Genomic DNA, 26650 nt, shown 5'->3' with positions numbered 1-26650 from the left:
TTATCTCTCCCTGGTCACCACAGAGAAGGCAGCTTCATCTCTCCATCTCTCTCTCTCTCTCTCTCTCTCTCCCTGGTCACACAGAGAAGGCAGCTTCATCTTTCTATCTCTTCTCTCTCCCTGGTCACACAGAGAAGGCAGCTCCATCTCTCTATCTCTTCTCTCTCCCTGGTCACACAGAGAAGGCAGCTCTCTCTCTCTCTCTGGTCACACAAAGAAGGCAGCTTCATCTCTCTCTCTCTCCCTGGTCACACAGAGAAGGCAGCTCTCTCTCTCTCTTTCTCTCTCTGGTCACACAAAGAAGGCAGCTTCATCTCTCTCTCTCCCTGGTCACACAGAGAAAGCAGCTTCATCCCTCTATCTCTTTCTCTCTCCCTGGTCACACAGAGAAGGCAGCTTCATCTCTCTATCTCTTCTCTCTCCCTGGTCACACAGAGAAGGCAGCTCTCTCTCTCTCTCTCTGGTCACACAAAGAAGGCACCTTCATCTCTCCCTTTCTCTCCCCCTCCCTCTCTCTCCCCCCACCCCCGTGCAGCAGGGAACCTTGAGAGACGTTTTTTTCTATAATTCTTACTGACAGAGATTGTCTCCCCACCCCTTTCCGCCACTGTTTCCTATCCCCACTCCAGGAAGCGCTTGCCAAGCATATGCAGGGGACGACGAGATAGTTCGTGGCTCCAAGGTTCTCCGCCCACTGACAATTCTCGCACCCACCGATCGCTCGGTCCCTCCTCCGTCTCCCCCTTTAAAAGGCCAATTTGCTTCTGACTTCGTGGGGGCGTAGAGACTCGTCCTGTGCACTTGATACCGGATCGCCTTCAGGTAGGAGAGACCTGCGCGAAAGTTTTACTGAAACGCTACGTGTGTGTGTGTGTGTGGTTTTAAAAAGTTAAAGCAGGTTCCTTTAGACAAACCACTGTTAATTTCTGCGGAACTGATGTCTCATTTGAGAAGTTGGGTGTTCCTTTCAGAACGGGGAAAAGTTACAGGGAAGTCCGTTCCAGAGCGTGTTCTTAACACAGCGACAGAGAACTAAATGGACAGGTCCCATAATCGGACAAGTAGTTTCCTACCACCTGCAATACAAAGACCTTTCCTGCAGCTCTCAAAGCCATCCTGCCTCGTGTGCCAAACTCGATGGGCTGAATAGCCCATTTCTGCTCCCTGTTTTTCACGCGGGAGATGCAATCCACCTCCTTTAGGAGAACCAACTCACCTTGTGAAGTGCAGTCCTGCAGATGTGGGGTGGGGGTAATGGCTCTGATGTGGGGGTAAACTCTAGAGTGGTGGTGCCCCATCCATCTCCCCATCATTTTCCCACCTCCTCTGTGCCTCACTGCCAGACAGGCCTGAGAAACAGCAGCTGGATTAGCATCGACTTCTCTGCTTTCCCCTCTATCCCTACATCTCCTCTCCTCTTGCACGTTCTCTCTCCTCCCCCTTCCCTTTGTTTCCATGAGTCACCCTCTCTAATTAATACTTTTTGTCTGTTGTCCGCACTCCTCCCCCCTCTGCTCCTTCTTTTAATTTGGGTGCCTTCCTGCTTTTCCATGAAGAAGATCTCTGGCCAGTGAAGTTGGTCATATTCCCTTGTGCTGCAAGACCTGCTGAGTTTGTGTTTTTGTTTACAGCTGTAAGGGATGCTCCCCTTAAATCATGTTTATATGAGAGGTGAACTGGTTTACAAGTGTGATGTGTGGTGGTTAATGCTAAAGTTCTTGTAACCACATGGCTTTCACTATAGATAGCATTTTGTTACTATCTTATTCAACCATAACAATCTCGGAGCTTGTCAGAGTAGATGGTTATTAGATGGTACATTCAGACCTTGCTGACCCATTTACCATTGGAGCTGCTGCCTTTAATGTGCTGGTAGTTCCAGTCCTTGCCTCGATATGTTTTAAACATCGTCCACTGCTCAGGTAAAAAAGTTAGGTATGTAGCACAGTAGTGGGCCATTTCGACCCACAAGTCTGTGCCGCCCAATTTACACCCAATTAACCTTTCAAATGGAAACCCGAGCCCCCGGGGAAAACCTATGCAGACGTGGAGAACCTACAAACTCCTCACAGACAGCGCGGGGTTTAAATCATGATCACTGGAGCTCCTATCTGCTATGCCAACTGTGCCACCAACCCCCCCCCCCACCCCCCCCCCCCCCCGCCAAGCAGAGTACCTTCCAGATTGAAACCAGGGGGAAATTCCCCTCTGAACCTACACCTTTTTACTGCTTCTGATTGTAGATTACCTGATGATGAGAAAAGGTTTGCTATTTGCAACCCTCATAATTTTGTACACCTCCATCAGATCCTGCCCCTCCCTGCTCCAACAAATAAAACAGTCAATTTTTCATCATCTCTGGGTAGACCATAATTATAATCAAGAGAAACAGGAGTGACTCAGTGAGCCAGGTAGCATCTATGGAGAAAAATGGTCAGTCTATCTATTGAGTTGGAGCCCTTTACCGAACCTTCATGGATGCTGCTTCACCCACTCGGTCTCTCCTCCTTCTCTCTACAGTTCTCGTGTTTCTCTGGGCAATAATTTCGCTGTCATTTGATGAAGCAGTTTCGTTCAGTGGCTGGCTGGGTTCACTAGTCACCACACTTTCTCGGAGTGGTAGTGGCTCGGAGAGTGTCTGCTTGGAGCAGAGATGTGGAGTAATTTATTTAGCTGGAGGGTGGTGAATCTGCGTGGCTGTGGGTGGTTGTAGAGGCCAGGCCACTGGATGTATTTAAGACAGAGATTGAGAGGTCCTTGATTTAGCCAGGAAATCAAAGGTTATAGAGAGATGGCCGAACAGTGGGGCTGAGTGGGAAAATGATTCAGCTCATGATTAAATGGTGCAGCAGACTTGATGGGCTGAATGGCCTATTTCTACTCCTATGTCTTATAGCAGTTGCTTTCAACTGTTGTCTTCCCACTCGCATACCATTTTAAGCAATCCCTCTGCCATCGCTGCTCTTTGATCAGTAAGGGATTGCTTAAAGTGGGAGGTGGGTGGGAAGGTTGAGAAGCACTGCTCCAGACCCAATAGTGACTGAAATATTTGGCTTGGGGAAAAATTGTTATTGGCCCATTTCCTTTGGAGTTCTGAAACCATGCACATAACGAGTCAGTGATGGACGATTAAAACAGGTGTCTCTAACCTTTTCCTTTCCACTTGTATACCATCATAAGTAATCTCTGTGCCATCGGTGCTCTGCAATTAGTCAGGGATTACTTAAAGTGGTATGTGGGTGGAAAGAAAAAGTTTGAAAACCACTGCCTTATTACCTTATAGACAACAGTATCAGGTATTTGACACTGGATAAATCAGAGGAGCTTTATGCCACACAATGCCACGACTTGGCTCAGCATGTCCAAGTCCATCTACATAGAGTGACTCAAGCTAATCACAGCCTCGGGTTTGGAGTTGCTCTTCACATACACATTACAAGTGCTGTTTCAAAGACAAGGAACGAGTTGACAGAGGGGGCGTTAGAAGTGGGGGGGGGGAGAGAACAGTTGTACTGCTTGACAAATACGTGGTTAGGAATGGTTTAGAAGGCTATGGGACTAGCTGAATGTAATGGAAGATTTAAACCGTGTTTTTTACTTTTGCAACCTTTGCTTCTGCAAGACTGAGAACCTGCTTGATTTTTAGAATCAGCAGATGTAACCTAAATTACACCGAGGGGCCCAGGATGCAGTTGAATCGGAAGACATAATCTAATTTACACCAATGAGGCCCAGAGATGCAGTTTTCTTTTGTTGGTAGATCTTGAAGATAATTCAATCATTTATTCAGGGAGATTAGCTATGAGTAAACAACTTTTGGGTAATATAAGCCATGGTCCCACTGCTGAAGTTTGAGACTCTCCGAGAGGTGGCAAAATCTCTCAGCAAGAAGAAGAACTTCTAGAGTCCAGCTAATGTCCCGGTCGAGGGAGGTGGAGAAGCTGCTACTGGCGCCCCGGCAACCTACTACAAGTGTGCAGTTGTTGCTTCGCTTCGGCAGTTGGGACCAGTCCAGGCGTTGATAAGTATAGTTGGGAAGGGCTAGCATATTGTAGTTTGAAATCAGCTTTTGAATTTGTAATAAACATCTGTATGAACTGAACTGCTCTGGGTGTGTGTGTCTATTTTCTTTCCGTAGCTCAAACACTGTGACCAATCTGAAACGAACAAAATGAGAGGTATAAGTTTACCCAGGACACTTAGGTTAGCAATTTGGTTAGCATGGGCATTGAGTTGATTCCAAGCTGACAAAATTGATGACTATTGGATTTTTTCCAAATGTTAGTCTCCCACATATCCTGATTATATGCTTTCGCTATGGTACTAATGTCAGGAATGTCTTCCCGAAACCTTTTCAGTTTTCTGCAGACAAGAAGGGCCAAAGGGGCATGTTTCTGTGCTGTAATGTCCTGAACAAATTTCCATCTGTTCCAAAGTGGTTCAACTATTCAGAACATTGGTTTAAAACTTTTTTCTTTCTGCTCATCTATTACCTTAAATAATTTATATGCCAGGAGTGTGGCCATGCAAAGGTCTTGGCCAGACATGTTGTCATCGAACTCTCCGTGGAGTATATTTTAAAAAAAGTTAAAATCTTTAAAATTAAGAATTTTTCACTTAAAAAAAAAAGGACAAAATAAGAAATGGAGGCAGCCGAGAACAAAAACTGAAGAAGTTTCTCCTCAGCCAGGAAGGTTGAGCGAAAGCGCAAAAGAGAGTGGCCTCAAGACTGGCAGAGTTGGGACAAAAACTAAATATTATCCTGGAGAAAATGGAAAACTTGAGCAAGGAGAGACTTGATGGCAAAGATGGCAGAAATTAAATAAATCATTGAAGACTTGATTGGAAGAATGACCCAAGCAGAAGTAGGTTTGGTTTAAAAACATAAGACGAGCTAAAAATTCTTTGGAGTTGGACCAACAAGGTCTGCTGGACATGGAGAATTTTAGCAGATGAATTAATTATTGGACTGAAAGAAGGAATCGAGGGAAGGGATCTGGTAAACTTCTTTGAAATGAGTGCTGGGAGAAGACACAGTCATAGGAAAAATTACACATGGAGAGGGCTCGTTGGACCCAGGAGAGCCGGTGACTGGTCCTGGTAAGTCTTTAGAGTTACCAGGAACAGGAGACAATCTGGGAGCAGCCTATGAATACTCTAAGCAAGATAATGGCCGCCCGAGATTGAACATGAAAAAGTGCTATTTTTCCAAGATTTTTGTCCTGCTTTGATTAAGCAAAGGAAGGAGTTTGATGATTTAAAAAGACAATTGCGCTCTTAAAAAAAAACAAAATACTCAATGATGTACTCTACAACACTTGAGGGTCGAAGTAGCAGAGGGTAATTGGCGATTTTTTTTTTTTCAAGACTAAGTGTGAGATGGAAGATTGCCTGCGAGATTTATGAAAGGGCTAAGATTGACAAAGAGAATGACTGTGAAAAATATTTACAATGGGTCTAAGTAAAAGTTGTATTTTGTTTTAGCCATTTATTGTTGAAAAGTAAATTTTATTGAAATGTCCACAGAGAGCTCAGAAAAGAGAGAAAGCTTGGGAAAAGTAGTAGCAGGGTGGAGACTCTGGTCTAAGGGGGAATGGGGGTGGGGTGAAATGGCACCTAGAGAGGAGTATCTATAAAAGATGGTGCTAAAGGGAGGGGTTCTTCTTCCTCGAGAGATTTTTCAGGGTTTCCTGTTCACGTCCGTGTCAGGACATGGACATTGTTTAAATAATATTGATCCCTTTTTAAAACAATTCAAAAATGTTTTATGTTAAACAATATTTGCTTTTAAAAAATATGGCTAGAATGCAAAAATTTATTATTCTTAATGTTAATGGGATAAACAAGTCAGTGAAAAAGAAACGGGTCTTGGCACATCCAAAAGAATTAAAGGTGGATATCGTCTTTCTCCAAGAAACACAAATTGGAACATACTAAATTAAAAAGAGGATGGGTGGGACAAGTAATATCTTCATTTGGCTCAAAAGCAAGAGAAGTAGCGATTTTTAATACATAAAAATATACCAATAATAATAGAAGAGACCCTGACAGACCAAGTCAGAAGATTTGTAATGGCACACTGCAAAATTTATGCAGAATCATGGACTTTTATGAATATCTATGCACCAAATTATGACGATGAAGCCTTTATAAAGGATATCTTTTTAAAAACATCAGCAGGAAGACGAAATATACTGGTTGGAGGAGATTTCAATTTCTATCTAGATCTAAAACTGGATAAAATCAGCAAGAAAAGTGACAAGGGCAAAAGCTGGAAAAATGGCACTATAATTTATGAAGGATTTAAATTTGATTGATATATGGAGGCAGCTTAATCCCATAGAAAGAAACTATTCATTCTACCCAAGGGTACACGATTCGCATACAATTTGTTTTTAATGTCTACCTAGTTAAGAATGGTAAAAAAGGAATATTTGGTGAAACTTTTATCAGATTGTTCACCATTATCTTTGACTATCGCGAGAATGGAGGGAAAAAATAAATGTGTATATATGGCATCTCAATGCAATACTGCTGAAAAGGAAGGACTTTTGTGAGTTTATTAAGAGACAGATAGAACCATTTTGTCTACTGATAATAGCTTTTTAATAAGGGATACCCTTAAAGAGGACAAATTATTTTCTTAAACCAAAAATCTTGAGAATATGCCACAGAGCTGAATAATTTAGAGCAGGACATGACAAAATTGGAAAAAGAATATCAGAGAACAGGGTTACAAGAAAATTATAGATTATTAGAGAATAAAAAAATTGAAATATAACACATAACAAACTTTTAGAATGGGGGAAAAAACAACTATATTAAAAACCAAACAAAAATACTATGAATTAGGAGAATGGGCACACAAAGTTGTATCTTGGCAGGCAAAGGCAGAGGCGTCATCTAGAATGCTAAATGCAATAAAAACAGAGGCCAGTATTATAAGATCATCAAAAATAAATAAATAGTATTTTTTTAAACGTGCTGTATGAAACTATATAAATCAGAATTATTAGGAGATGAACAATTTTTAACAAATGTTGAACTTACAAAATTAGAAGGTGGAGAATTAGTTGATTTGGATGCCCCTGTCACAAGAGAGGAAATCAAGAAAGCTTTGGGTACTTTTCAAGCTAACAAATCTCCAGGGGAGGATGGGTTTCCTCCTGAGTTCTACAAACAATTAAAAAATTTAAAGATTTATTGACACCTCTTAGGATGGATGTATTTGATATATTGTGGAGACCCAGACCCTCCCAGAATCTTTCTCAACTTCTATAACTACAGTGTTACTGAAGAAAAGTAGAGACCCTTCAGAATCTTTCTCAACTTCTATAACTACAGTGTTACTGAAGAAAAGTAGAGACCCTTTTAAAAACTTCATATAGACCTATATCACTCCTGAATGGCGATTATAAAAATATTGGCAATGGTACTAGCTAATAGACTGGACAATATCTACCAAAATTAATACATGCAGATCAGGTGGGACTTGCCAAATGAAGATACTCTTCAAATAGTCTAAGTAGACTATTTAGTATAATACATATGGCAAAATTAAAGTTGAATTCAAGTATAACTATTTTTCTAGATGCAGAGAAAGCATTCAATTGATTAGAGTGGTCTTTCTCATTTAAAACATTTGGAAAAATTTGGTATAGGCAGAAAATTTATAAAGTGGATAAGATCTCCATCTTAAACCACAAGCCAACATTATAACTTAACAATCAGATGTCAGCGTCTTTCCCTTGAGTAGATCAAGTAGACAGGGGTGTCCTCTGTCTCCAGCACTTTTTCTCCTAGCTATTGAGCCACTGGCAGAGATTATAAGGAGAGATCCGGATATTAAGGGTCAAGAAGAACAGAAAATGAGCTTATTTGCTGATGATGTGTCATTAAATATGTCTGACCTGCTGAATCACTGACAACGTTACAAACAATATTATAAAAATATTGGATAAGTATCAGGTTGTAAAATATATATGGACGAGTGAGATAATAACCATTGATGAATTTTGACTATGAAAGATATGAAAAAGTAGAAGATTTAAATGGAAGACAGGTTCACAGTAGTTGAATGTGAAAATCCATTGTTGTTGATTAAACTAAATGCCTTTGTTTTGTGATGGTTTAACAGTAAATTATTCAGTTCAAAAAATAGTGGGCCTGAAGGAGGGTGAAGAAGGCACAGATATGAAGGAATTTATAAAAGGATGGATCTCGAAGGTCCAAGGAATGGAAATAGAAAGGGCTCACAGAGCATTAGCTCCAAAACCACAGGCATATCAAAAATCAAGATCCATCTTAGTAAAATTTTTGAGATACACGACAACCAGTGCACCGGTGGCATCATGAAGAAAGCCTCTGCTTCCTCAGGAGTTTGCGGAGGAGCTAGTGGAGATGTTCAAGTGAACCGGTACGGACTTGGAGGGCCGGCATGGCCTGTTTCCGTACTGTGAACGGTTATATGGTTATATGGAATCAAATATTTAGGAATAATGACAGATAATTATTTACAGAACTTGTATATTTAATTACACTCCACTTAGGAAAAAATAGAGAAAGATTTTCAGAAATGGAAAGACCTGCCAATTGTTCTGGTGGGATGAGTAAATTGTAAATGGCCAAAAATACAGTATCTTTTTTCCATTGTTACCTATTGTTCTACTTTTAAAAAAAAGTTTAAATGATTGAATAATTATATAAGGCAATTCCAATGGAATAACAAAGTGCCAAGATTTTCAATGGAAAAGCTAACATGGGATTATAAACTGGGAGGACTAAGAAATGCTGTTTATCAGCATAAGCTAGATTTTTGCCACTGATTTTTCAAGAAGGTGGTTCCCCTTCTTGGATCCCCCAATGGGAATGAATTCAATAAAAGAGGAGACAGTGAAGGACTTTATTTATAATTGGAAAGTTACAATAATAACAAAGATGGATAGCCCTAATTAATACATATGTTTAAAATAATGGCAACAAATAAATGAATGTATTGGGGGAAAAAAGCAGGTATCATTAAGAACATCATTATGTAACAATGTGTTACTTCCTCTGGATCTGGGTAACAAAATATTGAAAATTAACAAAGGAATAAGATATATTGATGATTGTTATGTGGAGGGATTTCTCATGTCTTTTGAACAAGTAAGAAATGAAAACGGAATGCCTAATGGTTTTTTTTTGTTTTCTCCAGCTAAGGTTGTTCCTAAGAGAAAGGTGGGGGCCAAATTTGGCCCCACCTGAATTTAGTGAAATGGAATGAACCATTTGGCTGGGGAATGCACCTAAATTTATAACTTAAGATGTACCATGTTCTCCAGAATGAAAGTGCGAATCCAGGTTTACAGAGATTGAGAGAGAGAGAGAGAGAGATGGGAGGAATTGCAATAATGGAAGGATGTTGGTCTGATTGAAGGTTGGACATCATGACGTCAATTACAAATCCAAGATACAGATGAGGGCAATATAATTTCCTCCACCAATTATATCTCACACAACAGAACCTGCATAAGTCAAAATCTGAAATATGTTTTAGGTGTGGGACAGAAATAGGAAGGTTTTTTTTTATATGCGACATGGTCGTGTGTGAAGGTGAGACCTTTCTGGCAGGATATTACTGAAATATTAACAAGGATTACAGGGGTGGCCTTCATGGGTGACCCAGAAATTTGGCTTTTGGGAACCTTTATTGAAATAAGCAATAAATTAACTAAATTCCAAATGTAATTTGTTAAAATAGCCTTAGCAGCGGCTAAGAAATGTATTGCAATTACTTGGAAGTCTGACTCCCCTCTACATGATGGACTGCTGAGATGAATAGTTGCATACCTACGGAAAAAAATTGCATACAACTCAAAGAACAAATATGACACATTAAGATATAGGAGCCAAATTTGGATCATATAGGGGCCCAATTGCAATTATAACTACAATAATAGATGCACAAGTGACTTCCTCAAAGAGAATTTTTGATGGTCAACATAAATGTGAGCCCTGACTGTGTAGATTTATACTGTAAAAGGGAAAGGGGAGGGGATGTTGTTTTATTAAGTTTGAAAACCACTGTTTTAATTGTCCCTAATTGACTTGTTATGTGCACGGTTTCATAACTCCAAAAGAAATGGGCCAATGACAATTTTTCTCAAGCCAAATATTTCAGTAACAATTGGGTCTAGAGCAGTGGTTCTCAACCTTCCCTTCCCACCCACATCCCACCTTAAGAAATCCCTTACTAATCACAGCACCTGTGGAATAGGGATTAGTTAAGATGATATTAGAGTGGAAAGAAAAAAATTAAAAGTTGTAAGAATGAGAGGGGATCTTATAGAAACCTATAAAATTATGAAATGCACAGATAAGATAGAGGTCAGAAAGTTGTTTCCATTAGTGAGGGAGATCAGAACTAGAGGACGTAGCCTCAAGATTCAGGGTAGTAGATTTAGGACGGAAATGAGGAGAAACTGCTTTTCCCAGAGAGTGGTGAATCTATGGAATTTGTTGCCCATTGAAGCAATGGAGGTGACCTTAGTGAATATATTTAAGACAAGGTTAGATAAGATTTTTTACATAGTAGGGGAATTAAGTGAAATGGGGAAAAGGCAGGTCGGTGAAGATGATCCTATTATTAGATTAGCCATGATCTCATTGAATGGTGGAGCAGGCTGGATGGGCGAATAGCCTACTCCTGCTCCCATTTCTTGTATTTTTTCACAATGTTAATTGACTGACACTAGTGTAGCATCTTCCTGATCTGTTCCTGCCATAGGAGAGGGGTATCCCATTTCCCCCATCCCTCTTCCCTACAACTTATTCTCCCCACACTGCCACGTACCTGCATACTGAAGAATATTTGCACCAAGGAATAGACCCACCAACCTGAACACCATGTGAGAGAACTGGAGAACCTAGAGGAAATCCATGCAGTCACAGGAAGAACATGTAAACTCCACACAGACAGTGCCAGAGGTCAGAATTAAACCTCTGTCACAAATTCCACTCCTCCAACCCCCTAATTATGTGCTGTTCAACTCCTTGGACACTATAAATGAAGCTGTTGGTCTCTGTCTCCCTTTCCAAACCTGAGATGTGCATCCAAATCTTCCCCAGTTGTCATTGTGTGTGTAATTTGCTCCTTTTCCAACATCTCACAATAAATAGTCTCTAGATAAATATTGTGATTCACCAAGAAATGGCAGAAGGAGGCAGCGTTCCACAAGATCAGGGTTGTGAGTTGAACTGAGTGATTTTAGAAATGAAGGACTTTGAGGCCTTTAGTATGGGGAATAGAGGTGTATAGGGATTAGATGTCCATGGTAAATATGAGGTGATCGAGTTCAGGGAACTGGAAGTTGTTGAAGTGTTGGATTGTCCCGATCTCTCACACCCGGATGTAAGTGGGGAGGGTCTGGACCGGGGGCGGTGGGGGGGGGGGAACATGATATACGACAAAACTGAGTCGAGGTAAGTGGACGCCAATTTTGTGGGGCAGGAGCACGCAGACATGATAGGTCTGCCGGGACAATTGGGTTTGTGGATCTTGGGTAGGAGATAGAAACCACTGGTGCGGGATTGGGAAACAGAGGCTAGGGAGGTGACCGGGGGTGATGAGTTCAGAGATGGTGTGTGATACAGCAGTTTGATGAGTTTTGGTGGGGTCCTGCCGCAGGGGTAAGTAGGAAGAGGTGTCTGAGAGTTGTCATCTGGCTTTGGCCAGATAGAGGTCAGTGTGCCAGTCCACAGCAGCGCCACCCTTATCTGCAGGTCCGATGGTGAGGTTCAGATTGGTGCGGAGAGAGTGGAGGGCCAGGCGTTCCGGGGGGAGGGGGGGTGGTGGATGAGATTGGAATGAGTGAGTTGAGCTACCTGATGGAGCTCTGAGATGCTTCAGTCACCTGGATTCATCTCCCACATTTATTTGTCTGGGTGGCACCTTCCGCCAGCCACTGCATAGATTCCCCTGGTATCTTTCACAAAGTGCAGGCTGCCAAGTTCATTGCCATTGTGTAGGAGAATCCGGGAGGTGATGTGGGAGAGGCTGAGAGAGAATGGGGAGGGGGGAAAGGGTGGAGACAAACGAGGAAGGGTGTGTTTTGGACTTAGTGAGCTTGTCTGACTTCCTCCCACATTGTAAGAGGGTGTGAGGAAAGTCCTGTGAGAGACAGTGGTTTACCCCAGAGAAGTATTCAGTGAACAGCGCATTGGCCAGGCACTAGCAACGAGGAGCCAGGGGTATGTGAGCTGACAAGACCCTGTGAGGGGGAAGGCATAGCAGCTGATCATCATGTCAGCATTTTAATGAGGAGGTAATAAAGAATGAGTAAGTTTGCATGTTTATTTATTTTTAGTCTTCTAGATCAGCCATTTTCAACAGGAGCCGGTTTCCTCCCACTGTTCAAAATGTACCGGGGTTGGATGGGGGGAAGCTAGTTCTTGGTTGGCATGGGCTGAAATGGCCCGGTACCTTGCTGTATGTCTTGTTTTTAAAATAAAATTACATTTAAAAGTCGCCTCAGTGAGCCTTGAAGGCACGGTAAAACTGTAAACTCTTGCACGGAGAAAGAACTTGGTTATCGTATCAAACCCCTCCAAGCTATTGACTGATTTCCATCCCTTAATGTTTGTACTTAAAGCAGATTATCTGGTCTTTATCTTTTACTGCTTTACTCAAGAGCTTGTGATACACTGTTCAAACATTCCATGACATAAGTAGCTGAAGTTCTTCTACTTGGTGGAAGGAGTAATAGCAAATGTGAGAGAACTTGTGCCTGTGTCCAAGGGAAAGGGAAGGCCTTTTGCAAACTCTAGATCAGTGGTTTTCAAACATTCCCCCCCACCCCCACCACCTCCCCCTTTAAGCCATCGGTGCTCTGTGATTAGTAAGGGGTTGCTTCAGGTGGGATGTGAGTGGGAAGGTTGAGAATCGCTGCTCTAGACCTAATTGCTACTGAAATATTTGGCTTGAGAAAAATTGTCATTGGAGTTCTGAAACCGTGCACATAATGAGTCAATAAGGGACAATTAAAACAGGGGTTTTGCAAATCCTTTCCACTCCCACCCTTCAAAACGTACGGGGATTCTATTTGAGGAGGGGCACAGAAGGGTCAGTTACTGTGCTGTACATCTAAATTTTTTTAAATTAAAATATTTATTATCAACTTCTGTCCATTAAGTTTGAATAGTGGTGCGAGTCTTGTAGCTCTTTCCTGAGAGGTGGCACGGTTGGCACCATGCTATTACAGCGGCAGGGTTCGAGTCCTGCACTGTCTGTAAGGAATTTGTACGTTCTCCCTGAGATTGCATGGGGTTTCCCCAGGGGCTCCAGTTTCCTCCCACTGTTCAAAACATACTGGGGTGGGGGTGGTGTAAGTCTTGGGTGTAATTGGGCAGCACAGCCTTGTGGGTCAAAGTGGCCTGTATGTATAAATTACAAAAAAAATTAAAACTGGGTGGTGTAGATCCTTGATTATTGCTGCTGCTCTCTGAAGGTATTGTTCCCAGTAGATGTTCTCAGCCATATCCACTACCTGTTCCAGGGCTTTACTTTCCAGGGTATTCGTGACACCATACCAGACCATGATGCACACATTCATATGCCTAAATCTGGAAAATCCTTTGGGAATGTGTTGCTGTGGGAGGGGAGATTGTAATCCGCTAACCAGCCCCCGGTTCTGTGGAGAACAGGATGAGGAGTGCCCAGTAGAGACCTTTCTCCTGAGTCTAAAACCAATGTATAACCTGGGGCTAGCTGATCTCAGCCATTCTATATCCCTACCATAACGACCATACTCTGCTCGCTCTTGCCCACACTCTCCCCTAGCTTGCGCTCTCTCTCTTTTTACACACAAGCTGTTGTGTTCGCTCTCTCTCTCCCTCTCTTTCCTGGCTCGATCTCTCTCTCTCTCTCTCTCTCTCTTTCCTGGCACTCGCTCTCTCTTTTCTGGCTCGCTCTCTCTCTCTTTTCTGGCTCTCTCTCTCACTCTCTTTCCTGACTCTATCTCTCTCTTCTCCCGCCCCCCCCCCCCCACCATTCACACACATTCTGCCTCTCCGTCCCCTCCTCTGCCATCAAGTTCAGTCACCTCCCTGTAATTTCGCAGCCCAGAATGCCCGGTGAATTGGATGAGAGCAATCTGAGTTCCTTCTGCAGAAACTCTATGGGTGTCGTGTCAGTTGAGGATATAAATATCATCTCTTGAAGAAAAAGGACTGCAAATTAAAGGACGTTTGTTTCCATCCCAGTGATTTCAACACAATGCTCTTTACTTATCCAAAGCTGAGCGACCTATTGAGTTTTGATGGACGTTATTGCCAGTTTAAAACTAAACATCTGCCATTCGCTCTATAAAAGTGAAGATTTTCTACTTTTGCCCTGATTTAAATCATTTTATTTCCTGGATCTGAAGATTTGTTTGGATTTTGTTGTTGTTGATGATCTCTGTCATTTGTCCAAAGTCAAACCACGTCAAGTATAAAATAAATGTTGGGTGCACAGTTTTTCTAATAACGCTAAACACAACAAAACAGCGATGATCCAGGTAATCATAGCACACTTTGCAAAGGTCTCTTTCTCGGAGTTCGTGATGGTTTCTTTCCTGACCTCCACATATACGCATTCACTGCGTTTTTCACAAGGGCAGCGTTCAGCGTACACCCTTTTCATTATTTCTCTTTTTTTTCACAATCATTTCCACTTTTCCTTGGCGTGTATCATTACTGCGCTTCCACCGAATCAATGCACTTTTTTTCTTCATTGAAACTCATTCCAACTATCACAAACTTTCACTTTCATGATAATGCGGGCACGATTAGAAATATGGCACAAAATCTTCATATCGCTTAGGTGGTTTCCTGTCCCGTCTCAGCCTTCCTGCAATGCTACTGTCACGACTTGGTTGCACACCCTCAGCACCGGAAACACTGCTTGCTACGGCTTCTGGTGTTTCTGGTACTCTGGCAACTTCATCGGGAAAACTGGTAACTACCTCTGGAACGTCGACTGGTCCCTCACGTTGAGCAACTCGTACTGGATTTCCAACCACTTCACTCGATGCCGCTCTGGATTGGTACTTTTTGACACCAGACACGTTTCTTTTGTAGAGGACTCCAGCTGGAGACCTGACTGTCATCATACTGCCGCTTCTGGATACAGCAGTATAAGGTTGATGGTAATAAGGTGTGTCTAGCTTACCACCACTCTCTTGCCTCACCAGAACATTATCTCCGGGCATGATGTCTGAGTACCTGGTCCCACGTCTCGAGTCTGCATCCAGCTTTGCTGCCCCCTTCTTTTCAGCATCGTGGTCCCTCATCTCCTGGTCATCCCTGATTTCCTTCAGTTCGGACATTTTTGTGTGGATTTTCCTCCCGAAGAGTACTTCTGCTGGACTTTTTCCTGTGGTTGCATGAGCAATGCTTCTCTCCAGTTCTATCTTCTGCATGAGCGATCTGTAGTCGTTTTTCAATGGACTGATTTTGTCTCTCTACTTCTCCATTGGCTTGCGGCCATTTAGGAGTTACTTTGTGATGGTGGATGCCTGTGGTCCTCATATATTCAGCAAATGTCTCTGAGATGAACTGTGGACCATTGTCAAGAGTATAGCGTAACAGGCAATCCATGTCTCGCGAAGATCTCTGCCAATGCTTGTATCGTTTTTTCAGTGGTCGTTGACCTCATCACAGATTACTCATAGTATCTGCTGTAGTAGTCCACCACTACCATGATTGACTCGCCAGTTGGTAAAGGTCCAAGAAAATCAACAGCTACATCGATCCACGGTCCTGTTGGGAGTTGTGTACTCCGTATCGGCTCTGGGGGATTACTCCTACTTGTGAGTTGACACCCATGGCAGGTTTTGACGAATTTCTCCGTGTCTTTATCACAACCTGGCCACCATACTTTACTCCTGAGATTTTGCTTGGTACCAACAATACCTAGGTGTCCTTCATGAGCTAATGATATGATCTTCGGTCTCAACCTCTGTGGTATCACCAATCTACAACCCCTCAACACACACTGCCTGATGCAACAAAGTTCGTCTCTAATGGGAACATATGCCTTGTGAGTGCACTTGTCCCATTGTCCACTTTGGATACATTCTCTAACTTCCATGAGTTCTGGGTCATGTTCGGACTCTCTCGACTTCCCTCATTGTCACAGCTCCCGGTGTCGACTGGATAGCTACGAAGCGTACAAAGCTCTCTGCTTCTGTCCCCAGTTATGACTTGGATTGTGGGCATCCATCTTTCAACAATCTGGACAGCGGATCAGCAATGTTTGCTTTCCCAGCAATGTGGACTACTCTGTACTTTTACGGTTGGAGTCTGAGCACCCATCATTCTATCCTGGCACACGGTTTGGACCTGGCGGCATAGATCACTTCCAATGGTTTATGGTCCGTGATGAGTTCAAATTCAATGCCATACAAATATGCATGGAATCTCTCGCAGGCCCATACAAGTCCGAGTGCTTCTTTCTCTGTCTGAGAATATCTCCTTTCAATGTCTGTCAAAGATCTGCTGGCATAGGCAATGATTCTTGGTCCCTCATCATGCATCTGGACCAACACGGCTCCTAAACCAACAGGGCTAGCATCCGCTATGACTTTGGTTGGTGCATCTGGATCATAATACCCAAGAGTATCGGCATTCGTCAAACTTTGTTTCAGAGCTGTGAATGCTTCCTTCTGCTCAGGGTCAAAATGGAATGGTACACCTTTCCTGGTTAGTTTCCTCAGTGGTTCTGCCAGTGTAGCAAAATTAGGGATGAACTTTGCGCAATAATTGACCAATCCCAAGAAACTCCTCATCTCCGTTGCATTCTGGGGTTCACATGCATCGGCAACAGCTTTCACCTTGGCATCAGCTGGGTTCAGTACTTCCCGTGTAAGCCTGTGTCCCATAAAGTCCATCTCTGAGACACCAAACTGGCACTTGTCTCCATTCACAGTAAGGCTTGCCCCCTGTAGTCTGGATAGCACAATCCTCAACCGTCTGTCATGCTTTTCCTGTGTAGCCGCATGGACTATGATGTCATCAGAAATGTTGGCGACTCCAGGAATACCTTGAATCACTCGATGGATTTTGTACTGGTAGATCTCAGGAGCTGCATTGATGCCGAACGATAGCCTCTTGTACCGGTACAATCCACAGTGAGTCACAAATGTTGTCACGTCCCTGGATTCTGGGTCCAGCTCTAGTTGATGATAGTCCCATTTTAAATTGATTTTTGAGAACACCTGACTGGTTGTTAACTCCTGGAGTACTTCTTCTACTGTTGGTATGGGGTGTCATTCTCGAATTATAGCTTCATTGGCCATCCTCATATCAACACACAGTCTCATGTCACCATTTGGTTTGGGCACGATCACTACTGGGCTGACCCATTGCGTTGAATGTTCTATAGGTTCAATAATGTCTTGCTCAATCTTTGATTTTGGCCTCGACTTTCCCACGAAGTCCAAATGGGGTTCTGTGCACTGGTTGTGCCTTGGGTTTGATCGTTTTGTCCACTGCTAGCTTTAGTTGTCGACCTTTCAGCTTTCCTACTCCCTGGAAAACTGCGGGGAATTCTTGCTTCATATCCTCATATGACTGAACTGAATTGACACGAGCTCCAATATGAAGTATTGCCAGATCTTGCGCCGTGCGTCTACTCAGCAATGGTTCTCCCCTCTTGTCTATGACAACAAACTCTGCTTCGGTGTGCTTGTCACCAGCTTCATCAGTCGCAGTGAAGCATCCAATGGTCTGCAATGGCTTAGTTGCTGTGTATGGATACAGTTTCTTTGAACACTTCTTTGACATACAAATGATCTTTTTTTTTTCAATTTCTCCCATAAGTGTCGGTCAATTACATTACTGTCACTGCCTGAGTCTACAATGACCGGAACTGTCACACCACCAATTATCACTGGGACTTTCTCATGATGGTCATCATTCAATGTAAACTGATAGTATTTCTGCCCATCCTGGTTGTCGTCATCATCGTCACTTTCTGGGTCACCTTCTATATGGCGAATAGTGCCTTGCTTTCTCTGTCCATAATTGCCTTTTTTTCCAGGAGACTTTCCTTTCCCCCAAGCTTTGCCCTTAGAAGCTGTACTCTTCCCATTCTGGTTTGCATTTGACTTGCTTTTACACTTCTTTGCAAAGTGGTCTTTACCTCCACACTTTCTACAAACTTTGCCTTTTGCTGGGCAGCATGGGTCTTTTCCAAAATGACCTCTGTCTCTACATCTGTAACACTCCAAGTCACGTTTCGGCATATTTCTTGGCTGGCTATGGCTATGTGAGAGCCTATTTACTTGTTGACCAACTTTGTCTTTACTGGGCTGGTTTGAGTTGTCTTTCAATTTCATGGTATGAAATTTCCCCTCAACAGCCTCTAATGCAGCAGCCATTGCTAAAGCATTGGTAAGTTTCAACTCACCCCCTTTTTCCAGCAATCGCCTTCTGAGTTTGTCTGATCTGCAGTGCTGCACGACTTGATCCAATAACTGGTTGTCCAAATCAGCTGCCACATAATTGCATCCAACAGCCAGTTATTGCAATCTCGTCACGTACTGGGCGACTGTTTCCCCATCTTCCTGTATTGTTTTGCGAAACAAATGGCGTTGAAATGTGGCATTCGGTGTCACTACATAGTGTGCATTCAATGCATCTACAGCTTTCTAGTATTCCTCCTTCCTTCCAGTATTCGAAAGCGTCTTAAAAGTTTCCCGAACTGCAGGTCCTGCGGTGAAGAGAAGCAACGCCCTCCGCTGCGCTTTCTGCTCCGCCGTACTCCCATCGAGAAATAGGCCATGACTGTCGGTGTAAGCTTCGAACTCTTCAAGCCATGCCTTTCACTTCACACTTGCAGTGCTTGCATCGCCCGTCGGGTCAAAATGAGGAACACTGCGAAGTGCTAGAAATTCAGCTCCAGTGATTGCCATGATGAAACGTTCCAGCTCAAACCACAGATTCAAAATCCAAAATGTTTCTCCTCATCGCCAATGTCACATTTGTGGCCCGAAATGTGAAATTGATAACACCATCAACACATGATTTACCTGTTGAACATCAGCGTGTCTTTATTTCTCTGCTTCCATTATTCCTCCATTTCGCCCCTGCATACAACGCTCGCATGCCCTCTCACTTCCGGTCAGGTTAATACCTCAACCTCTATCTGCATACATCTCATGCATATTCATTATCATGACAGGGTAGGGGGGGGGGGGTGGAATGTGCTGAGGCCTCGTCTCTGGACCTTGACGTGCGAGTGATTGGCTTTTCCTTGTGTTTTTAGGAGGAGCAGGAGTTTGGATGTGGGATGTAAACCGGTGGGCATGTTGAGATGAAATGTTATCATGTGCATTCGAAGAGCTCACTCCAGGAACAGCAAGTGACGCTGAGGGAGCTGTTTGTGAGTATTAATTTCCTCTGGATCCTCTCCTCCCCACCTGGGCGCAGACGGGAGAGCTTCTGCCTCGTGGCTCTGGGTTCGATTTCCGCTGCTGTCTGCGTGCGGGGTTTGCATGTTCTCCCTCGGGTGTTCCGATTCCCTCCCACACCCCACAATGGTGCGCCAGTAGATTAACTGTCACCTCCGTAATGTCACCAAAGTGATCACGGCGAGTTGGGCATCAGTGGGAGTAAATGGTAGGGGGAGGAATGGGCGTTGGGGAGAGTGGGAGCTAGCATGGTCTCTGAGCTGAATGGCCTTGTGCCATTTGTGAGTGTAATCTCTGTGTTGTTGGCTGTGAATACAGGGATGCTCCGCTTAACGCCCACGGTACCTTTGCGAAACTGGGTGTTATACGATGTGCGGACATCACGTATACTTAGCAAAGCTCTATGGGATTCTGAATTTATGATAAATTAAACTGTTTACTTTTTAAACTTTTATGTAAACACTTTATTATAAAACCTTTATGTTCCACTGGAAGAGTTAATCTTCATTGATGAACTGTCACCCTGTAATGTCTGAAGGACCTGGCTGAGGCCCTTCTTGGGGAGGTTTTGGCTTCCTTAGGAATATGTCCAGTGTTGTTTGCCAAGTTTGCTTTTTCTTTAAATGCCATCCAGCTAAATCCCATTCTCACGATCTCCTATTGGAATTTCTGACTGAATTCCATTGTAACCCTATCGGACCATGGTCGACGGACGTCTCTGCGGTCGGACGTTGACCCGTTTTATTGTTCTGGAGGAGTATGAAGTGACAGTGTTGGGAGAATGTGCCTGGAGGAGGTCGCTGGGGAATCCATCACGTTTTACGCAGGTGGTGCCAGTTGTCCCCTGCAAGATGCAGGGAGGGGGCATTCTGACGTCGTTCATCCAGTCCCAGGCAGCGTCACATTTTATAGTTAATTTCCTCTTTCCAGGCAATCCTCTCCGTGTTTCTGCTTTTGACGGGTGCCTCCGCGATCTGCGATTTTCCATCTGACTGTATCACGTCAGGGTACTATGAAAACATTGAGAATTTGGTGAGTTTGAGTTGGGATGTGGTGGGGTGGGGGGGGTGGGGGAAGGTTGGGAAGGACGTTTGGGCTGAATCACTCAGAAAACGAAGCAGCTGAGCTGATGACCATTTTATCTGAGCCGCTAGCCCCCATGTCAATGTGAACCAGTTGTCTTGGAGCTTTGTCCAGCTGAGGAGCACACAATCTAGACCAGTGAGTTGTCCGCTGAAGGAGTCGTCCCTCATAAAACATAGGGTGCTGCCAACCTTTAGATCCCTCCCAAAAAAAATACTCAACCCTTCTGACCTCCTGACACTTTATTTTCGCTCTCATCCATGTGCCGTGTCCTAATGGCCCAGCCCTCCATTACCATCCCCAGTAAGGCATTCGAGATGACAGCGACAAGTCCTTTGTGTAAGATCTTTAAAAAGAAAAATGCTTGCCTCTGATGTCTCCCCCTAAACTTCCCTCCCTTCACTTTGTAGAGACGACCTCTGGTATTTGCTGATCCCACCCTGGGAAAAAGGTGCTGGCCGTCCACCCTATCTATGCCTCTCAGAGTCTCCTCTCATCCTTCTGTGCTCCAAAGAGAAAGGTCCCAGCTAACCTTGCCTATAAGACTTGTTCAATATCCTGGTGAATCTCTTCTGCCCCCTCTCCATAGCTTCCACTTCCTTCCTGTAATGAGGTGACCAGAGCTGAACACAATAATCTAAGTGGGGTCTCACCAGAGATGTGTAGAGCTGCAGCATGACCTCACAACTCCTGAACTCAATCTCCCAATGAATGAAACCTTAATATCCTATTAACCTGCGCGGTAACCTTGAGACATCAGTCGTTAATATTCAAAAACCAATGGAACTCAGTTTAAATCTATTTTTTTTTTAACTTGCAGAAAAAGAACCTTCCCACTGACTATAATCTCACAGTATTCCTGCCAGTCGAAACTAGAATGGTGAGTGTCTGTTCACTTGGTTACATCGCAAGGGTGTTTGGGCAAGAGATGTGTGGTGCTCACTGTCCCAGGGAAGCAGTGGACACTGTTCCTTCATGCCATTTCTTCTCTTGTGCGTAACATGTAGTGGTCTAGTTTTGTTTGGATCAAATCATACTTTTGACTGCGCTAAGTACCTGCAAGGAGTTCAGAGGGCCGGGTGGTAAATCTGCGCTCGGGGGGTGGTGGGGGGAGGGGGGGTGGAGAGCTTGGGCGGGTGGCCGAGAATCTGTGGCTGGGGTGTTGGATGGGTGGGTGGCTGAGGAGAAGGTCGGGGCAGCCGGGAGCTCCGGTGGTCGGACAGGCAGACGGGCAGTCGGAGTGAGGATCTGCAGTTGCGGTGTCGGGTGCTTTGGTGGGCGGGAGATTGGGGTGGTAGGATCTAGGATGGGCAGGCGGGTTGGGGCCAAAAATGGGGAGGGGGGGTCCCTCTTTTATATGGGTCATATATAAAATTTCCAAAAAAGTTGGGGAGTCAACTATTAAATGGGATTGACTATTACTTGAATGTACACCATTGCTTGGTACAGCAGTAGCTAATGAACATTGCATGACAATCCCAACATCTGCAGACTTTCCTGTTTAACACCAGTTACTGTCTTTTTCCACCCATGAATGGGCTCTTCTTGTTCCAGGCTTGGGGGGAGGGGGGTAATGGACACTGAAACAATGAGAGTTACGAGATTCTTAGACAGGATGCACGAAAAATAAGAGTTATGGGTGTGAGATAAGGAAGGGTTTTATTGAGTGGGTGAATTTTCAGTGATGTGGTTTTGTAGGCTTGAAATAGACTTAAAATATGACAGGAAATCACAAAAATAGGTTATAGCTAAAAAATTGGGATGTGATAGGAAAATTTTAAGTGATCAGCACCCCCAAATTCATAAAATGCACCCAAAAGTGTTGAGGAGGCAAATTCCTCATTGCCCAGTGTTATCAGTGCAAAAAAAAACCTTATTCAAGAAAAGATCTGTATACAGGTGCTCCTCAACTTATGATGAGGAAATACATCAGAAAGAATACCGCGCTACCACTTCACCTAATTAAATTTTGAATACCTGGGGGTGGGGGGGGAAACATCCACGTACCCAGCTGAGAGCACATGGGGGCATGAAGAATGTTAGAAGCATTGAGAAGGCCCACGTTGTCACTTAGTAGATGTGATGGGTTGTTTGCAGTGCGCTCGTTTACGTGATCACTACAGAGACTGTGGGCGTGGTTGAGTCAGCACTGGTGAACATAGGAACATAGGAAGTAGGAACAGGAGTAGGCCAAAAATGGCCCATCGAGCCTGCTCCGCCATTCAATAAGATCATAGCTGATCTAATTTATGACCTAACTCCACCTACCTGCCTTTTCCCCATAAGAGGTATTCTCGCACGTGATGCTGCCATCGTCCAGCATTGCAGTAGAGTAGCGTACCGCATATCGCAAGCATGGGAACAGATCAGAATTGAAAGTACGGATTCGAACCTTCATAATTTTGAAAAATCTGAAGTTGGACTGTTGTAAGTGGGCGAGCACCTGTAGGCGAGTGTAAACAAAACCACGGGCAAATAAACGGTGCGATGCAGAAAATAAATATTAACTAATAATCTACAAATAATTCTTGAATGAGTCTTTGAGTTTGTTATTTACGAGTCTGTTGGTGGTGGAGTGGTAACTAATCATTAGTTTAGAGTCTCCTAGTTATCCTCCTGACCTATTTCTACAGGAAGGCTGTTGTTTGGATCTGCAAATCATGTTATTACTGAATCGATCAGTTGAGCACATCTACCACAACTCGGTGAATCCGCTCCAAGAACTTGCTTCCACTGTCAGCCAGGAGCTGCAGTTTATCAATGATTGCTCCATTAGGGTGAGTTTTCCAAAAGGAGGTCATTCACCTTCTTTTCATGCATCGGTCTCCTTGGCCTTGTCCCCTTGCCCCAACGTGGCGGCCACCTCCCTTCCTGAATTGGGTTGATGCCGAATTGGGGGGTGATGCGCTCCAAGAGCGTGGATCAGTTGCTTGACCTCGGAGCGACTTGGGGTCTATCTTTTAGACTTGCAGCACGCTAACAGTCCGCGCCGCCCAATTTCCACCCCATTAACCCACACCCCCGGTACGTTTTGAAAGGGGGAAGGAAACCGGAGACCCCACCGGGGGGGAAACCCACGCAAACACTGGGAGAGCGTACAAACTCCTTACAAACATTGTGGGATTGGAACCCTGATCCGGTCCCGATCGCTGGCGCTGTAAAGGTGTGGTACTAATCAGGTCTTCTGGTGGATTGAGGCTTCCTTTCATCTGTGGCCAGGCATATCTCATGGGAAATGAGTTCTTGATGAAGCTATTCCCTTAGTGTTGCCTGATTAGGGAAGCATCGTTGGGGGATGGCAGGGGAAGAATTAAAGTTATTGGAACACAAAAAGAGGTACAGTGGTTGGCCATTCAGTCCATCGAGCCTGCTCCACTTCTCAATAGGATCACTGAGCTACACTCGGTACCCCAGGTCAAATGTTGTGTTCGGTACAATGGAGCAGATGTGAGTTCTGGAGCCTTGTTGATCTGTGTTTCTTTTTCTTTTCTGTTGCCCCATTAGGAGACGATCAACTGTGAGGTTAGACGATGGAATTCTATTCGTCTTCTTTCAAACTTGTCTGAGCACATTAAGTCTTTTGAAGTTAAGGCTCAGAAACCCTGTTATAGCAATTGCGTCCTGTATACCTGTGCGACAGGTAAGTTCAGCCGTGCTTGATACGTTTGGTGGGGGCGGGGGGGTCCTCTCTGCACATCATCCTGTCAGTGACAAATAGATCTCGATATTGTCTTCCACCATTTGAGGAAGTTGGCTGTTTGCAGCTTTTATGATGCGCACGAAGGTGGCCATTTGGCCCCTTTTTATTTCCTGTCCCGGCACATCGAATCAAGTGCCCATTTTCCTCCAGCTCCCGCCAGCTTTTCTTTCCCGAGTTTCCAATTTTTTTTTCTCATTTGAAAATTCCTTTTTGAGCCTGCTTCCACGTGAGATGGTAAAGGCACAGTGGGCCTGCATCTGCTGCTGCTGTGTGTGTGGAGGTTGCACGTGTTGTGTTTCAGCTGCAGGGATTTTGAGGATTAATCCAGTCTGGGAACGGAGGACGTGTGACTGCTGTGATGGCAGCATGCCTGATTTCAGATTTATTGTTATTCAGTGTCGGTGATGCACAATTGCTCACCCAAAGGAGGTGTAAGGCGCTCCTTCCGCCCCAATCACCCTTGGGCAAGGTGCAGTACCTGTTTAGCCTCCCAATCAAGGTCACGTGAAGCCATGGATTGCAGATGGTGGATGGCTTCTACAATTCTACAGATTGGAAATTACGGTTGTAAAACTAAAAACCCTGGGCAGATGAATCTGCTGATCAAGGGCCAGGGTGACCCGTCCAGTACGGACCCTGCAACTGAAGTAGGCAGCGGGAAACCACCTCAGTATTTTCCCCTTGTATAATCATGAACTCAACATCGACTCAGTCTCAACTCAAAGACGGAGCCTTCACCGAAGGAGAACAGGGGAGGCAACAACTACAATTCGGAGGGTCAGAGATTGCAACGGATGGAGAGACATATTCTAATTAAAAAAAAGATTGGGGGGAGTCCAACAGCAAGGCACTTGAATGGTGACAGACATTACGTTTCATACATCCCTGAGATTCTTTCTCCTGTACAAAAAAAATAACTCTACTCAACATACACATGCAAACAAATAAAGAAATGTAAGTAAACTGTACGATGCAGAAAGGGTGGGTTGGGGGGGGGGGAAAACAACAAAGTGCACATGTAAGTGTCCTGAAACGAGTCCCTGATTGAGTTTGTCGTTGAGGAGTTTTATGGTGGAGGGGTAGCAGCTGTTCCTGAACCTGGTGGGTGCAAGACTTGTGCCACCGACACCTCTTTCCTGATGGTAGCAGCGTGTGCCGGGTGGGGTGGATTCTTGATGATTGCTGTTGCTCTCTGACAGCAGCGTTCCCCGTAGATGTTCTCTACAATAAGCCCAATCAGGGACTTATTTAACGACCCATTTGCACTTTATTGATTTTTTGTTTCCTCTCTCTCTCTGTATTGCACAGTCTGTTTACTTTTTAATTTGTTTACACGTGTACGTAGTGCAGTTTACTTTTTGCACTACCAATCAGTGGTAATTCTGCCTGGCCCGCAGGAAAAAGAATCTCAGGGTTGTATGTGATGTCATGTATGTACTCTGACAATGAATTAGAATATCGTGAGAATGGGCTGCCAGGAAAATGAATGGGGTGATGAGATTGCTTTGTGAACCAGCAGGGGTCTGATAGGATGAAAGCCTTTCTTCCCCGCTCATGTTGTAACAGGAACATTTAGAAACCAGTGCATTGCCAGCGAGTAGTTTCTATTTTTACAGAGGCCCTGCTCCACTAGTATTTTTTTTCCTCTGGATTTTGGCAGTTGGAGGGGCCGGCATTTATGACCCAATCGTCCAACATTGTGTTTGCCTTGAACAGGAAACACGGGAAATTTTTTTTATTACGTGTCGTGCCTACTATGTTCAGGGGGAAAGCTGGGATTAATTGCAGATGGTGAACTATTGATCAGGAGGTACGTAGAGGAGACACTGGGCGCAGACTGGTAGTTCGCTTCGTTGAGCATCTCGGCTCCATCCACCACAACAGCGTTGTGGCTATCCACTTCAATTCCCTGTCCCATTCCCTTGCTGACATGTCTGTCCATGGTCTCATGCACTGTCAGACTGAGACCACCAGCAAATTGGAGGAACAACACCTCATCTTCCATCTGGGCTCCCTCCAAACAGATGGTATTAACATCAACCTCCAATTTTCTGTTAAACACCCCCCCCCCACCTCCAGCTCCCCCCCCTCACTTCTTCGTCCCCCTGTCTCCTTCAGCTCTCTCTCTCTCCTTTCACAGAGCCAACATCAATTCTCACCTTTCCTCTTATCATACTCCAATAAACAGCTGTTGGCCTGGACTTCTCCCCCACCCTTTCTCTCCCACTCTTTACTCAGATGCCCGCTTGCTTTTTGCTTGTATGTTGAAGAAGGACTCAGTTCTGAGTCATCGGTGATATATCTTTATACCTCATCTGGATGCTGTGAGACTGGCTGAGTTCACTGTGTGGTTTTTGTTTTACTTGAATTCCATCGTGCCAACCAGAACATTTATCATTTGGTTACCGTAACCATGAATGTAAGGCTGGGAACT

General features: G+C 44.2%; 1 protein-coding gene across 1 annotated transcript in view; it reads left to right on the top strand.

The window, feature by feature from the left end:
* Positions 1-638: 638 nt before the first annotated feature.
* The window catches only part of LOC138748794 (uncharacterized), a 37545-nt gene continuing 11533 nt past the window's right edge, over positions 639-26650 (top strand). Inside the window, exons 1-6 of the mRNA XM_069909543.1 lie at positions 639-822; positions 19289-19405; positions 20364-20465; positions 21337-21396; positions 23150-23293; positions 24021-24156. Coding sequence (XP_069765644.1) covers positions 19337-19405; positions 20364-20465; positions 21337-21396; positions 23150-23293; positions 24021-24156 — 511 coding nt within the window. The 5' untranslated portion in view covers positions 639-822; positions 19289-19336. The remainder of the gene's footprint in view (positions 823-19288; positions 19406-20363; positions 20466-21336; positions 21397-23149; positions 23294-24020; positions 24157-26650) is intronic.

This window comes from Narcine bancroftii, chromosome 13, assembly GCF_036971445.1.
Source record: "Narcine bancroftii isolate sNarBan1 chromosome 13, sNarBan1.hap1, whole genome shotgun sequence".
Classification (NCBI taxonomy): Eukaryota; Metazoa; Chordata; class Chondrichthyes; order Torpediniformes; family Narcinidae; genus Narcine; species Narcine bancroftii.
Note: the sequence above shows the minus strand (reverse complement) of the source record. Positions and strands in the feature narration are given on the sequence as shown.